The sequence below is a fragment of the Ranitomeya variabilis genome, chromosome 2 (genome assembly GCF_051348905.1).
Source record: "Ranitomeya variabilis isolate aRanVar5 chromosome 2, aRanVar5.hap1, whole genome shotgun sequence".
Lineage (NCBI taxonomy): Eukaryota > Metazoa > Chordata > Amphibia > Anura > Dendrobatidae > Ranitomeya > Ranitomeya variabilis.
The window spans coordinates 616035660-616052552 of NC_135233.1; the positions used below are offsets into that span (position 1 = coordinate 616035660).

A 16893-nucleotide genomic window follows, 5' to 3' on the forward strand; every position below is an offset into this window, starting at 1 on the left:
GTGTTCACTACTACACTTCTTAGATTTCTTCATGATACTGCACCTTTAGGTTTTACCTTTAAAGCTGAGTCTGGACTAACTAACCCACCAGTTTTACCTTCTGAGTCTTTAACTAAACTAGAAGACCGCTCTAACCAAGCCATGCTATTTACCACTATATGGTTCCCTGCTTAAGGTCATTCAGGTCTACAGATGCAATAGCTGCATCTTCTCTCAGCCTTGCCTTTTTTCTTGTCCCTCCCCTCTGGCTCTTTATGACCTTCCTTCCCATAGAGTTCACCTCCTTGTTCTGCCTCATGTGACACCTTTCCCCTAGACCAAGAGGTGACTTATCTCATTGCCAAATCAGTTTGACATTCACAGGCCCTGACTGTGCCCCAACCAAATGTTTCTTATTAATGGTAGAACTTTCTCTGTTATCAATATATTGCACAATGTGGGAGGTCTTATCTCCCCGCATAAATGTACAAAAAACGTTTTGCTATTATAGAAGTCTACAAACTGATGTAGTTTGCCTCCAAGAGATGCATTTTTCTAAAGCCACATACCCACGTTTCCTGGCCTCCTCTTACCCACTCTTCTATACTGCGAAAGCCTCTAACAAAATAAAGGTGTGGGCATTTGTTTTAAAAAGTCATTCCCTTTCACCAACAAAGATGGCCGTTATATGTTAGTCATAGGCTCAATCTTAAACAAGACAATCTCAATTGTATCATACTATGCCCCAAATACACATGAATCATCCTTATTCACTTAACTAATAGCAGCACATGCACAAGGGATCACGATACTTTGCGGAAACTCCATTTGTACACTCAACCTAAAACTAGACATGTCCTCTAACCACCAATCAGATACCTCCCTCACACCTTTTCCTTTTGACTCTTCCTCCTTCTCTAATGCTCTTCTCCTTCTCTAATGCTTGGAGAGAAGTAAAACCAACAGTTAAAGATTATACTTATTTCTCTGTGCACCAATCTGTATTTATGAGGATTGATCACATATTTGTCCACCAAACATCTCTTTCATTTCTATTCAAACCATTCCCTGGTCGGACCATCCTCCTATCCAATTATCCGGCTCCTCGTTGCACGCACGCCATAGTCTTGCAACTGGGCTCTTGACGACTCTTTGCTCTCCTACCCAGAAATCTTTCAGAGATTGGGCAATCAGATAAATAAATACTTTTCTCTGAAAAAAAAAATCTGCAACGTCACAATCTACCTTTAAGAAGCACATACAGTCATGAGAAGAAAGTTGCTCATAAGAAAAAACACCCGTTTACCAAGAATACAGATCTGGAAAGTAAGGGTGTCACGGGGTCCTATCCGGTACCACACAATCAACAGAGCTAGAGTATAGTAAACAATTCCAAGACCTTTATTTAGGCAAAAATACGAAAGGTCCATATACGATCCACCACACAAAGATTAAAATAGTCCAGAACACGATTGCAGTTCATTAATAGGATAAAAGTCCAACAATCCAGCAGACAGAGGATAGCATAGTCCATATACTCTTCTTTCTCTCTGAGATGCTGTGAACACATCATCATTCCACACAGGACTGATCTGTGTCTCATCTCCCTGACATCTCAAAAGTCCCCCTCCTCATTCACAGGTCAGGAGGGGAGGGGGTCTCAGAGGCTCATTGTTTCAACAAGCTAGGTCAACATGTCATTAGCATATTAGCAAACAATACAGTACTGTGGGGGCTGATATCAGATGGCAGCAACAGCCATTCAGCAATTAGCAAATAACTCCTTCTACGAGAGAACACCATGAAAATAAGTAAAATAGAAATATACACAAAAATGATACCAACATAGCATATCACACCATCACAAAGGGGCTATCTCTTGAGTCTCAGTTGGCAAACTCCCTATCCTCCTTAATTTACCGAGACCTGGACCACACTCGATCTGAGCTAGATCTGCTTCTCCCCATAAGTGTCCCACTCACCTAAAATATAGGATGACCTAAAATATAATTCTACTAATATTTCAAATTTTCTCCCCTTAGCACCCTTGTGGGGTAACACTCGGTTTTACTAAGAATTCAATTGCTCCCTGGCGTTCTGTACGTGAATCGCATCCGATATTAACAGGTTCCACCACCAATTTAAAGAGAACCTGTCATCAGGGTTATACATATTAAACTAAAGGTATGGCCATAATGGTGCTGGATTAACAATTTAATGCATAATTTCTGTGAAGAAATTCGTAGATCGTTTTTTATAAAATCTCAGCCTTTGCATTTGCCGTAACCAACACAATTTTATTAATGGGAAGCCGTTTGGTCCCCCATGCTCTCCAATCTAGCAGCATTCACATATGTATTACTAAACGCCCTGCCTAACCAGCCCTGTATAATGTTATTCAGTTAAATAAATGTTTTTAAAAAAGAATTTATATTGTCCCCGTTTCCTATGCTAATGAGGGGTATGACTAGTCGATGGGGTGTTAGTTTCCCCAGACTAGTCAGCCCTCTTTCCATGTTAGCCCCTGTGTGCGTGATAACATGATTTGGCGACATTGCCGCTCATGCAAATCTCGCGCATGCGCCGCTCTTTTCGGCAGTGTCACAGATACACACTGCACATGACCGGGAGATCAGAAGATGGCTTCCCATCATGTGCAGTGCTCCTCCGAAGCCGTGAAGCGTACGTCCGGCTACAGAGGTGCAGTGATGCTGCCTAAATGAGCAGCGCATGCACAAGATTTGCATGACTTAGTGATGAAGCCGGCTAGTGCAAATTATGTAATGTGTAAAGAGGGCTGACTAGTCTGTGGAAAAAAAACATTAATACGCAGAAAAAGAAACAGAAAACTAAAAGAAATTGATCAATTAAAGGAATTTAGATCTTAAACATTGTCCAAGTAGTTTCCCGTGCGGCGGTACTGCTGTAGTGTGACACGGCACCTACCATTCTCTGGGTAATCATGTAAATTTCTTCCTCTGATTTCTTCATCAGACAGTAGTCTATGGAGTCGAGATCACAGCCCGATAACTCCGATATGATCTGCAGAGGAAAATGGTCTTATAGTCAGATATCGCATACAAAAAAAAGTTTATTCAGTCGCACTCTCCTCGCCAACTTTTATTAATATGTAACTGCTCAGACACCGGTGTTATATCTATTGGCGTATATAGCGGGGCAATAATTACATTTTGGAAGTAGATGAGCTCTTCAGACGTGCTGACCACAAAGCCTGACGTAGATACGATTCCATTCTCGGAGATGGCACGGTGGAACAGACCTTTTGCTAAAGGAGATGCCAGCTAGAAGAGAAGACAATCCAGGTTATTGTTTTTTTTATCCCATGGATTAGACATATTTGTTATTCTTTGTTCTGATTTTTCTTGCACAGTTTTTGCACATCGACCTGTCCTTTATTAACTACTATCATGGAAAAAAAAATGAGTGAACTAAAAGTTAATAACTCTATAAGCATTTTCTCATGCATTTGTAAGAATAAAAAAAGATCAGTTCATGAAGTCAATGAGCAGACATAGAAGATTATCCCAGTGATGATAAGTTCTCAATTATTGGACAGAACTTACGAGAGCGGAAACGCTGATTCCTCCAGCAGATTCACCGAATATAGTGACAGAGGAGGGATCACCCCCAAAATCTGCAATATTTTCCTGTACCCATTGGAGGGCAGCAACTTGGTCCAGAAACCCATAATTGCCACGTAATCGGTTGTCTCCAGTACTGAAAAAAAGAATGACATAAATCTGATAGGAAAATAAAGCCCGAAAGTAATATCTATCCCTACAGAATACATCAAATAAATCTACATAAAAATTACCTAAACTGGGGTACATCCTGTATTATACTCCAGAGCTGCACTCACTATTCTGCTGGTGCAGTCACTGTGTACATACATTACATTACTGATCCTGAGTTACATCCTGTATTATACTCCAGAGCTGCACTCACTTTTCTGCTGGTGCAGTCACCGTGTACATACATTACATTACTGATCCTGAGTAACATCCTATATTATACTCCAGAGCTGCGCTCACTATTCTGCTGGTGCAGTCACTGTGTGTGACGGGGTGTACGGCAGAGCAAGAAGGGACAACAGGCCGAGGGATGATTCAACAGATTTATTATCAAGAACGCTGGAACAGCACATGCAGGTAGATCTACAGAGTCCACAATTAGTCCAACGGAACAGATTCGGGGGCACCTCCCGATAATCCTTGTGCCAGCTAACAAAGCAATAGTCCACACGAGTCCAAGGGATCCCAAAACAATCTCACGAACGACGAGATATGTCCTCAGCTCAAGTCTCGCCCCGTTCGCTTCCGTAGTCACAGATCGACGTGGGGTCTTGCCTCGGCTAAGAATCCCCACTCCTTCTCCTTCAAGGGTCAACTCACATCTGATCTCAAAATAAGAATGGATTGTCTGAGCTCCTGGGATCCGCCCATGAAGGGGGTAGGGGTCACACCTTCTATTCAATGGTTGGGTCCACCAGAAGATTCTAGACTGGTCTGCTCCGCTTAGTCTATCCAGTCTGTGCATTTGACTAGCCACCTGCTGTGAGGAAGAATGGCTATTCCTTCACTAGTGGTGTTGACAAAGCTTAATTATATTATAGCTCACGGCTGCAAGTATTGGGGGAAGGAGACAGGTTAAGTTACATACATCCCATGACGTTGCAAAGTGTACAGTAAATACAACCAAAGAGAAGTCACACCACATCATGACATCTACAAAATACAGGACAGAGAAAAAAAAAAGAACATATCATGACAATCCCTTCCCCTCCCAATTTGTGTACGTACTAGGGACCTCTACAGGTCGCTGGTTAAGGACACACAAGCATGGCTGACCGGACTCAGGGCTCCTCTTGCCTGGACAGTCCATCTGCATTTTGGTGTTGGCTGCCTCTTCTATACTGTATGGTGCATCTGTAGACTTAAAGGCGGGTTCCATTTTACAGTACATCCTCTTTGACTTAAGCTCTGCTACCGGCACCCACAATTCGAAATTGTAGCTCTCCCACATCATTTCCTAAGACAATATATGCAGGCTGGCCCCTCATCAACCCAACCACGCATTGCTTGACCCCAAAGCCAAAGTCCAGTTCTACGCTTGCTTTTGGGATATTTTTCCATTGGCCTCCAGCTAATTCAATAGTAATCCCAGGTCCATGCTGTATTGCCTCTGGCCGAACCACTCTGGGATCAGCTATGGTGAGAAATGCCCCAGAGTCACAAAAACCAAGAACTCTCTGACCGTCCAGCATGACCTCCTGTACATGCTTTCTTTGAGGATTAAAGGAACTCGTGGCTGTAACCCACACCCCATAAACCCCTAATGGTCGAACATGGGTTTCTGAGCTATTAGGCAAATCAATTTGTAGCGGTGGCACCTCTTCCCCCATTGTATTTGGCTGTAAATAATTGATAGGCCGATTTGGTGCAGGGTCATTCCTCAATTGACCCTGAGTGAAGGCGTCTTGCAGATGCCCAGCCTGCCCACATCGGTAACATCTGCGCTGTATCGCACTCCTTCCCATGTGCACTCTGGGGACGGAGGTAAGAGAACCTGGAGGCTGATATCTATGTGACGGTGCATGCGGTGGTTGTTGGGGTTGAGACCGATTTCTCCACTGTATAGCTGGGCAGGTGGCCTGCAGATGCCCACATCCATAACACCTGCGCTCTACTACTTTCTCTCCTTGTAGCATTTCAGAGGAAGGGGTAGGACTAGCTGGAAGGTGAGTCACATGGGTATCAACATGAGGTGGTGGTCTAGTGGGACAGCAAACTTTTGGGGACTGAAGGACAAGAGACCACTGGTGGTGGGGTGTTGGTATTTTTTACTCCATCCACGAGTAAATTTTTCCAATGAGGCTTGATAGTGAGAACCTCATCAGCTAAAGCAGCAGCTTGCTCCACTGTCGCTGGTCTCTTCTCACGCACCCATTCCTGGATCTCAGCAGGGCACTTGAAGTAGAACTGCTCTTTTAGGATAACCTGGAGGAAGGTCTCCCAGGTTAAGGCCTCCTCTGCCTCCAGCCAGCGATGACATATTTGTTTGAGTCTGTGGGCATACATCTTGAAAGACACTTCCTCATCACAGGCAAAAGTACGGAACTGAGTCCTGTAAGTGTCTGGGGTAACGGCATAATGTTCTAGAATAGTCTGTTTAATCTCCGCATACTCACAGTTCCCCCGAGGGACCATAGCTCTATAGGCTGCGGCAGCTCCACCCTCTAAGAGCCGCACCAGATGTCGGACTCGCTCCCTTTCCGGGACTTCCATTAATCGACACTGATGCTCAAAGTCCTGGAAGAAGCCCTCAATGTCACCTGCAGCCTCATTAAACGGCTTGAAGTCTTTGCGGGACACTCTGGGGAGTTCCCTCATGGTGGGTGCTGGGGTTACAGTCTGTCTGGAGCTTCTAGCTGCTTCCAAAGCGATCTGCCTCTCCAGCAATGCCATCTCCTGAGCTCTGAGAATGGCCTCCCTCTTATCGTCTATGGTGGCCTCTTCTCCCAGCAATGCCAACTCCTCCTCGTACCACACAACCCACTGACTTTTTTGGGTATTTACCTCCGGCTGCCGTCTTTCCTCCGTTTGCTGTGGGGATCCTTCCTCAGCATAATCTTGCATGCGAACTCCTTCCAAAGCCTCAATTAGCTGCTCCTTGGAGAGTCCCTTGTAGCTGACTCCCAGTTCACGTGCCTTTGTTTGTAGGTTCACTGTTGTGGATTCTGTTTGTGGGCTCCCTCTGGTGGTTACGGCTGGTACTGGGTGACTTTGGTGGGTTGCGGTCTCTGGTTTCCACCTGTCCATCTGAGGCTGGGTGTTTCCTATTTAGCCTGGCCTTTCTGTCATTTCCTTGCCGGCTATCAATGTATTCAGATGTGCTCAGTTTGGTTCCTGACTACCTGCTCCCAGATCTTTCAGGATAAGCTAAGTGCTGATTTTCAGTTGTTTGGTTTTTTTGTCCAGCTTGCTAATTATGTCTCTATGCTAGCTGGTAGCTCTAGTGGACTGAGGTTCTCCCCATGTGCCATGAGTTGGCACATGGGTTCTTGTAATCTCAGGATGGTTTTTTGATTAGGGTTTTTTGCTGACCGCTCAGACCCCTTTTGTATCCTTCTGCTTTCTAGTTACAGCGGGCCTCAATTTGCTGAACCTATATATCATCTCTATGTGTGTGCCTTCCTCTCATTTCACCGTCAATACATGTGGGGGGCAACTATACCTTTTGGGGTTCATTCCTCTGGAGGCAAGTGAGGTCTTTATTTTCTCTCCAGTGCTAGTTAGCTCTTAGGCTGGTGCGTGGCGTCTAGAACCAACGTAGGCACGCTCCCTGGCTATCTCTAGTTGCGTTTGTCAGGCGTAGGGCAGCGGTCAGCCCAGGTTCCATCACCCTAGAGCTCGTCCGTTATTTATTTGTACTTTGCTTGTCCAGTGCTATCCCTAGCCATTGGGATTCATGACAGTATAGCCTGTTGTGAATTTGCTTTTTGCTCCCTCTAGTGGTTACTAGTTTTTTGACTCTGGTTTTTCTGTCATTCCTTTTATCTGCACCTGGGTCGTTAGTTAGGGGTGTTGCTATATAAGCTCCCTGGACCTTCAGTTCAATGCCTGGCAACGTAGTTATCAGAGCTAGTCTGCTGTGCTCTTGTCTACTGATCCTGGTTCCAGTTATATCAGCTAAGTCTGCCCTTTGCTTTTTGCTATTTGTTTTGGTTTTGTATTTTTGTCCAGCTTGTTGCAAATCTATATCCTGACCTTTGCTGGAAGCTCTAGGGAGCTGGTGTTCTCCCCCCGGACCGTTAGACGGTTCGGGGGTTCTTGAATTTCCAGTGTGGATTTTGATAGGGTTTTTGTTGACCATATAAGTTACCTTTCTTTATTCTGCTATTAGTAAGCGGGCCTCTCTGTGCTAAACCTGGTTCATTTCTATGTTTGTCATTTCCTCTTACCTCACCGTCATTATTTGTGGGGGGCTTCTATCCAGCTTTGGGGTCCCCTTCTCTGGAGGCAAGAAAGGTCTTTGTTTTTCTCTACTAGGGGTAGCTAGATTCTCCGGCTGGCGCGTGTCATCTAGAATCAACGTAGGAATGATCCCCGGCTACTTCTAGTGTTGGCGTTAGGAGTAGATATATGGTCAACCCAGTTACCACTGCCCTATGAGCTGGATTTTTGTATTCTGCAGACTTCCACGTTCCTCTGAGACCCTCGCCATTGGGGTCATAACAGTTTGCCAGGCCAGTATTAAATGTTTAATGCATTGCAGAAGAGGGATTATAAGAAAGAAGATTCTGAGTTTTTTTTTTTTTTTTCTTCTTCCCCTTTACCTCAGAGTGGCTATGCTTGCTGCAGACATGAATGTCCAGACCTTGATTACAAGTGTGGACCAGCTGGCTACTCGTGTGCAGGGCATACAAGACTATGTTATCAGAAATCCTAGGTCAGAACCTAAAATACCGATTCCTGAACTGTTTTCCGGAGACAGGTTTAAGTTTAGGAATTTCGTGAATAATTGTAAATTGTTTTTGTCCCTGAGACCCTGTTCATCAGGAGATTCTGCTCAGCAAGTAAAAATTGTTATTTCGTTCTTACGGGGCGACCCTCAGGATTGGGCTTTTTCGCTGGCGCCAGGAGATCCGGCATTGGCTGATCTTGATGCGTTTTTTCTGGCGCTCGGTTTACTTTATGAGGAACCCAATCTTGAGATTCAGGCAGAAAAGGCCTTGCTGTCTATGTCTCAGGGGCAGGACGAGGCTGAAGTGTATTGCCAAAAATTTCGGAAATGGTCCGTGCTGACACATTGGAACGAGTGTGCACTGGCCGCTAATTTTAGAAATGGCCTTTCTGAAGCCATTAAGAATGTTATGGTGGGTTTTCCCATTCCCACAGGTCTGAATGATACTATGGCACTGGCTATTCAAATTGACCGGCGGTTGCGGGAGCGCAAAACCGCAAATTCCCTCATGGTGTTGTCTGAACAGACACCTAATTCGGTGCAATGTGATAGAAAAACCGCAAATTCCCTCATGGTGTTGTCTGAACAGACACCTGATTTAATGCAATGTGATAGAATCCTGACTAGAAATGAGCGGAAAATTCATAGACGCCGGAATGGCTTGTGCTACTACTGTGGTGATTCTACACATGTTATCTCAGCATGCTCTAAACGTATAGCTAAGGTTGTTAGTCCTGTCACCGTTGGTAATTTGCAACCTAAATTTATTCTGTCTGTAACTTTGATTTGCTCACTGTCATCTTATCCTGTCATGGCGTTTGTAGATTCAGGTGCTGCCCTGAGTCTCATGGATCTCTCATTTGCTAAGCGCTGTGGATTTACTCTTGAACCATTAGAAAATCCTATTCCTCTTAGGGGTATTGATGCTACACCATTGGCAGCAAATAAACCGCAGTATTGGACTCAGGTTACCATGTGCATGACTCCTGAACACCGCGAGGTGATACGTTTCCTGGTTTTACATAAAATGCATGATTTGGTCGTTTTAGGGCTGCCATGGTTACAGACCCATAATCCAGTCCTGGACTGGAAGGCTATGTCAGTCTCAAGTTGGGGCTGTCGTGGTATTCATGAGGATTCCCTGCCTGTGTCTATTGCTTCTTCTACGCCTTCGGAAGTTCCGGAGTATTTGTCTGATTATCAGGATGTCTTCAGTGAGTCTGAGTCCAGTGCACTGCCTCCTCATAGGGACTGTGACTGTGCTATAGATTTGATCCCAGGCAGTAAATTTCCTAAGGGAAGACTGTTTAATCTGTCGGTACCTGAACATACCGCTATGCGTTCATATATCAAGGAGTCTCTGGAAAAAGGACATATTCGTCCGTCTTCTTCCCCTCTTGGTGCGGGATTCTTTTTTGTGGCAAAAAAGGACGGATCTTTGAGACCTTGTATTGATTATCGGCTTTTAAATAAGATCACTGTCAAATTTCAGTATCCTTTACCGCTGTTGTCTGACTTGTTTGCCCGGATTAAGGGTGCCAAGTGGTTCACCAAGATAGACCTTCGTGGTGCGTACAACCTTGTGCGCATTAAGCAAGGTGATGAATGGAAAACCGCATTCAATACGCCCGAAGGTCATTTTGAGTACTTGGTGATGCCTTTTGGGCTCTCCAATGCGCCTTCAGTTTTTCAGTCCTTTATGCATGACATTTTCCGGAAGTATCTGGATAAATTTTTGATTGTTTATCTGGATGATATTTTGGTTTTTTCTGATAATTGGGATTCACATGTGGAGCAGGTCAGGTTGGTCTTTAAAATTTTGCGTGAAAATTCTTTGTTTGTCAAGGGCTCTAAGTGTCTCTTTGGTGTACAGAAGGTTCCCTTTTTGGGGTTCATTTTTTCCCCTTCTGCTGTGGAGATGGACCCAGTCAAGGTCCGAGCTATTCTTGATTGGACTCAGCCCTCGTCAGTTAAGAGTCTTCAGAAGTTCTTGGGCTTCGCTAACTTCTACCGTCGTTTTATCGCTAATTTTTCTAGCATTGTGAAACCTTTGACGGATATGACCAAGAAGGGCTCCGATGTAGCTAACTGGGCTCCTGCTGCCGTGGAGGCTTTCCAGGAGTTGAAACGCCAGTTTACTTCGGCGCCTGTTTTGTGCCAGCCTGACGTCTCACTTCCCTTTCAGGTTGAGGTGGATGCTTCGGAAATTGGGGCAGGGGCCGTTTTGTCGCAGAGAGGCCCTGGTTGCTCTGTTATGAAACCTTGTGCCTTTTTCTCTAGGAAGTTTTCGCCTGCCGAGCGAAATTATGATGTGGGCAATCGGGAGTTGTTGGCCATGAAATGGGCATTTGAGGAGTGGCGTCATTGGCTCGAGGGTGCTAAGCATCGTGTGGTGGTCTTGACTGATCACAAAAATCTGATGTATCTCGAGTCTGCTAAACGCCTTAATCCGAGACAGGCCCGCTGGTCATTGTTTTTCTCCCGCTTTGATTTTGTTGTCTCGTATTTACCAGGTTCAAAGAATGTGAAGGCCGATGCTCTTTCTAGGAGCTTTGTGCCTGATGCTCCTGGAGTCGCTGATCCTGTTGGTATTCTTAAAGATGGAGTTATCTTGTCAGCCATTTCTCCGGATCTGCGACGTGTGTTGCAGAGATTTCAGGCTGATAGGCCTGAGTCTTGTCCACCTGACAGACTGTTTGTCCCGGATAAGTGGACCAGCAGAGTCATTTCCGAGGTTCATTCCTCGGTGTTGGCAGGTCACCCGGGAATTTTTGGCACCAGAGATCTGGTGGCCAGGTCCTTTTGGTGGCCTTCCTTGTCAAGGGATGTGCGGTCATTTGTGCAGTCCTGTGGGACTTGTGCTCGAGCTAAGCCTTGCTGTTCTCGTGCCAGCGGTTTGCTCTTGCCCTTGCCTGTCCCGAAGAGACCTTGGACACATATCTCCATGGATTTCATTTCTGATCTTCCGCTATCTCAGGGCATGTCCGTTATCTGGGTGATATGTGATCGCTTCTCCAAGATGGTCCATTTGGTTCCTTTGCCTAAGCTGCCTTCCTCTTCCGATCTGGTTCCTGTGTTTTTCCAGAACGTGGTTCGTTTGCACGGCATCCCTGAGAATATTGTGTCAGACAGAGGATCCCAGTTCGTTTCCAGGTTCTGGCGATCCTTTTGTAGTAGGATGGGCATTGATTTGTCGTTTTCGTCTGCTTTCCATCCTCAGACTAATGGACAGACGGAGCGAACCAATCAGACTTTGGAGGCTTATTTGAGGTGTTTTGTCTCTGCTGATCAGGACGATTGGGTGACATTCTTGCCGTTGGCTGAGTTTGCCCTTAATAATCGGGCTAGTTCCGCCACCTTGGTTTCGCCTTTTTTCTGCAACTCTGGTTTCCATCCTCGCTTTTCTTCGGGTCATGTGGAGCCTTCTGACTGTCCTGGGGTGGATTCTGTGGTGGATAGGTTGCAGCAGATCTGGAATCATGTGGTGGACAACTTGAAGTTGTCACAGGAGAAGGCTCAGCGCTTTGCCAACCGCCGCCGCGGTGTGGGTCCCCGACTACGCGTTGGGGATTTGGTGTGGCTTTCTTCCCGCTTTGTTCCTATGAAGGTCTCCTCTCCCAAATTTAAACCTCGTTTTATTGGGCCTTACAAGATATTGGAAATCCTTAATCCTGTATCTTTTCGTCTGGATCTTCCTGTGTCGTTTGCTATTCACAATGTATTTCATAGGTCCTTGTTGCGGCGGTACATTGTGCCTGTAGTTCCTTCTGCTGAGCCTCCTGCTCCGGTGTTGGTTGAGGGCGAGTTGGAGTACGTGGTGGAGAAGATCTTGGATTCTCGCCTCTCCAGGCGGAGGCTTCAGTACCTGGTCAAGTGGAAGGGCTATGGTCAGGAGGATAATTCCTGGGTGGTCGCCTCTGATGTTCATGCGGCCGATTTAGTTCGTGCCTTTCATGCCGCTCATCCTGATCGCCCTGGTGGTCGTGGTGAGGGTTCGGTGACCCCTCACTAAGGGGGGGGGGTACTGTTGTGAATTTGCTTTTTGCTCCCTCTAGTGGTTACTAGTTTTTTGACTCTGGTTTTTCTGTCATTCCTTTTATCCGCACCTGGGTCGTTAGTTAGGGGTGTTGCTATATAAGCTCCCTGGACCTTCAGTTCAATGCCTGGCAACGTAGTTATCAGAGCTAGTCTGCTGTGCTCTTGTCTACTGATCCTGGTTCCAGTTATATCAGCTAAGTCTGCCCTTTGCTTTTTGCTATTTGTTTTGGTTTTGTATTTTTGTCCAGCTTGTTGCAAATCTATATCCTGACCTTTGCTGGAAGCTCTAGGGAGCTGGTGTTCTCCCCCCGGACCGTTAGACGGTTCGGGGGTTCTTGAATTTCCAGTGTGGATTTTGATAGGGATTTGTTGACCATATAAGTTACCTTTCTTTATTCTGCTATTAGTAAGCGGGCCTCTCTGTGCTAAACCTGGTTCATTTCTATGTTTGTCATTTCCTCTTACCTCACCGTCATTATTTGTGGGGGGCTTCTATCCAGCTTTGGGGTCCCCTTCTCTGGAGGCAAGAAAGGTCTTTGTTTTTCTCTACTAGGGGTAGCTAGATTCTCCGGCTGGCGCGTGTCATCTAGAATCAACGTAGGAATGATCCCCGGCTACTTCTAGTGTTGGCGTTAGGAGTAGATATATGGTCAACCCAGTTACCACTGCCCTATGAGCTGGATTTTTGTATTCTGCAGACTTCCACGTTCCTCTGAGACCCTCGCCATTGGGGTCATAACAATAGCCAGCCCACAAAGTGTTAATTGTTTGGGCTGAAGCAGGAGAAAAAGAAGTGTTCTGGGGAAAATTTTTTTTTTTTTTTTTTTCTCCTTTAGAGGTTTTGCTGCCTAGCCCTTAATTGCTGTCTAGCTGCTTCTTACCTCCTCTTAACCCTTGAATGGCTCTGACCTTAGCTGTTTAATATGGATGTCCAGAGTTTGGCTTCCAGCCTGAGTAATCTCGCTGTAAAGGTTCAAAACATACAGGATTTCGTTGTTCACACTCCCATGTCTGAACCTAGAATTCCTATTCCAGAGTTCTTCTCTGGAGATAGATCTACCTTCCTGAATTTCAGGAACAATTGTAAATTGTTTCTTTCTTTAAAATCTCGCTCCTCTGGAGACCCTGCTCAACAGGTCAAGATTGTTATATCTTTCCTGCGGGGAGACCCTCAGAATTGGGCATTTGCATTGGCACCAGGGGATCCTGCATTGCTCAGTGTGGATGCGTTTTTTCTGGCACTGGGATTGCTGTATGAGGAACCTAACCTGGAGATTCAGGCTGAAAAGGCTTTATTAGCCCTCTCTCAGGGGCATGATGAAGCAGAAATATATTGTCAAAAATTTCGGAAATGGTCGGTGCTTACTCAGTGGAATGAGTGCGCCCTGGCTGCTAACTTCAGAAATGGTCTTTCTGAGGCCATTAAGGATATTATGGTGGGGTTCCCTGCGCCTACAGGTCTGAATGAGTCTATGGCTATGGCCATTCAGATTGATCGGCGTTTACGGGAGCGCAAACCTGTGCACCAGTTGGCGGTGTCTTCTGAACAGGCACCTGAGACTATGCAATGTGATAGAATTCAGTCCAGAAGTGAACGGCAAAATTATAGGCGGAAAAATGGATTGTGTTTTTATTGTGGCGATTCAGCTCATGTTATATCAGCATGCTCTAAACGCACAAAAAAGGTTGATAAATCTTTTGCCATTGGTACTCTGCAGCCTAAGTTCATTTTGTCTGTGACTCTGATTTGTTCACTGTCTTCCATTTCCGTCGATGCTTATGTGGATTCGGGCGCTGCCCTGAGTCTGATGGATTGGTCATTTGCCAAACGCTGCGGTTTTAGTCTGGAGCCTCTGGAAGTTCCTATTCCTCTGAGGGGAATTGACTCTACACCATTGGCTATGAATAAACCGCAGTATTGGACACAAGTGACCATGCGCATGACTCCCGTTCATCAGGAGGTGATTCGCTTCCTTGTACTGTATAATTTACATGATGTACTAGTGCTTGGTCTGCCATGGTTACAAACTCATAATCCTGTCCTGGATTGGAAAACAATGTCTGTGTTAAGCTGGGGATGTCAGGGGGTTCATGATAATGCACCTCTGATTTCAATCGCTTCATCTACTCCTTCTGAGATCCCTGCGTTTTTGTCGGACTATCGGGATGTTTTTGAGGAGCCTAAGCTCAATTCGCTCCCTCCTCATAGGGATTGTGACTGTGCTATAGAATTGATTCCTGGCAGTAAGTTCCCTAAGGGTTGTTTATTTAATTTGTCAGTGCCAGAGCATACTGCTATGCGGAATTATATTAAGGAGTCCTTGGAAAAGGGACATATTCGTCCATCTTCGTCCCCTCTGGGAGCAGGTTTTTTTTTCGTGGCAAAAAAAGATGGTTCCCTGAGGCCTTGTATAGATTATCGCCTTCTGAATAAGATTACAATCAAATATCAGTATCCATTGCCATTATTGACTGATTTGTTTGCTCGCATTAAGGGAGCTAGGTGGTTCACTAAGATAGATCTTCGCGGTGCGTATAATCTTGTGCGGATAAAACAGGGTGATGAGTGGAAAACCACATTTAATACGCCTGAGGGCCATTTTGAGTATTTGGTAATGCCTTTTGGACTCTCCAATGCTCCGTCAGTCTTTCAGTCCTTTATGCACAATATTTTCCGTGAATATCTGGATAAATTTATGATTGTGTATTTGGATGATATTTTGGTGTTTTCTGATGACTGGGAGTCTCATGTTCTACAGGTCAGGAAGGTGTTTCAGGTTCTGCGGGCCAATTCTCTGTTTGTAAAGGGCTCAAAGTGTCTCTTTGGAGTCCAGAAGATTTCTTTTTTGGGATACATTTTTTCTCCTTCTACTATTGAGATGGATCCCGTCAAGGTTCAGGCGATTTGTGGCTGGACACAACCTACATCTGTTAAGAGTCTTCAGAAGTTCTTGGGGTTTGCTAATTTTTATCGTCGGTTCATTGCTAATTTTTCCAGTATTGTTAAACCTTTGACTGATTTGACTAAAAAGGGTGCTGATGTTGCTGATTGGTCTCCTGCGGCTGTGGAGGCCTTTCAGGAACTTAAGCGCCGGTTTTCTTCTGCTCCTGTGTTGTGTCAACCAGATGTTTCACTTCCTTTTCAGGTTGAGGTTGATGCTTCCGAGATTGGAGCGGGGGCGGTTTTGTCACAGAGAAGTTCCAATGGCTCGGTGATGAAGCCATGTGCATTCTTCTCTAGAAAATTCTCGCCCGCCGAGCGCAATTATGATGTGGGTAATCGGGAGCTTTTGGCCATGAAGTGGGCATTTGAGGAGTGGCGTCATTGGCTTGAGGGTGCTAGACATCGTGTGGTGGTCTTGACTGATCACAAGAATCTCATTTACCTTGAGTCTGCCAGGCGTCTGAATCCTAGACAGGCTCGTTGGTCGTTGTTTTTTTCTCGTTTCAATTTTGTGGTTTCATACCTGCCAGGTTCAAAGAATGTGAAGGCAGATGCTCTTTCCAGGAGTTTTGTGCCTGACTCTCCTGGAGACTCTGGGCCTACTGGTATCCTTAGGGATGGGGTAATATTGTCCGCCGTATCCCCAGACTTGCGACGTGCATTGCAGGAGTTTCAGGCGGATAAACCTGATTGTTGTCCACCAGAAAGACTGTTTGTTCCGGATGATTGGACCAGTAGAGTCATCTCCGAGGTCCATTCTTCTGTGTTGGCTGGTCATCCTGGAATATTTGGTACTAGAGACTTGGTGGCCAGGTCTTTTTGGTGGCCTTCCTTGTCAAGGGATGTGCGCACCTTTGTGCAGTCTTGTGAGGTGTGTGCTCGGGCTAAGCCTTGCTGTTCTCGAGCCAGTGGGTTGTTGTTGTCCTTGCCCATCCCGAAGAGGCCTTGGACGCACATTTCCATGGATTTTATTTCTGATCTCCCTGTTTCACAGAAAATGTCCGTTATCTGGGTTGTGTGTGACCGCTTTTCTAAGATGGTTCATTTGGTGCCCTTGCCTAAGTTGCCTTCTTCCTCTGAGTTGGTCCCTTTATTTTTTCAGAACGTGGTTCGTTTGCATGGGATTCCGGAGAATATCGTTTCTGACAGGGGATCCCAGTTTGTGTCTAGATTTTGGCGGACGTTCTGTGCTAAAATGGGCATTGATTTGTCTTTCTCGTCTGCATTCCATCCTCAGACGAATGGCCAGACGGAGCGAACTAATCAGACCTTGGAAACTTATTTGAGGTGTTTTGTTTCTGCTGATCAAGATGACTGGGTTGCCTTTTTGCCACTGGCCGAATTTGCCCTGAATAATCGGGCTAGTTCTGCTACTTTAGTCTCTCCTTTTTTTTGTAATTCGGGGTTTCATCCTCGTTTTTCTTCTGGTCAGGTGGAGTCTTCGGATT

At 45.5% G+C, this 16893-nt stretch overlaps 1 protein-coding gene and 1 long non-coding RNA gene across 2 annotated transcripts in view; one reads left to right on the forward strand and one right to left on the reverse strand.

Annotated features, from left to right (window-relative positions):
- The window catches only part of LOC143807353 (uncharacterized), a 53172-nt gene that overhangs the window by 28025 nt on the left and 8254 nt on the right, over positions 1-16893 (forward strand). The window lies entirely within an intron of this gene.
- LOC143807351 (fatty acyl-CoA hydrolase precursor, medium chain-like) overlaps positions 1-16893 on the reverse strand; it is a 40122-nt gene that overhangs the window by 5344 nt on the left and 17885 nt on the right. Inside the window, exons 5-7 of the mRNA XM_077288796.1 lie at positions 3564-3717; positions 3168-3281; positions 2926-3021 (exon numbers count right to left, since the gene is read on the reverse strand). Coding sequence (XP_077144911.1) covers positions 2926-3021; positions 3168-3281; positions 3564-3717 — 364 coding nt within the window. The remainder of the gene's footprint in view (positions 1-2925; positions 3022-3167; positions 3282-3563; positions 3718-16893) is intronic.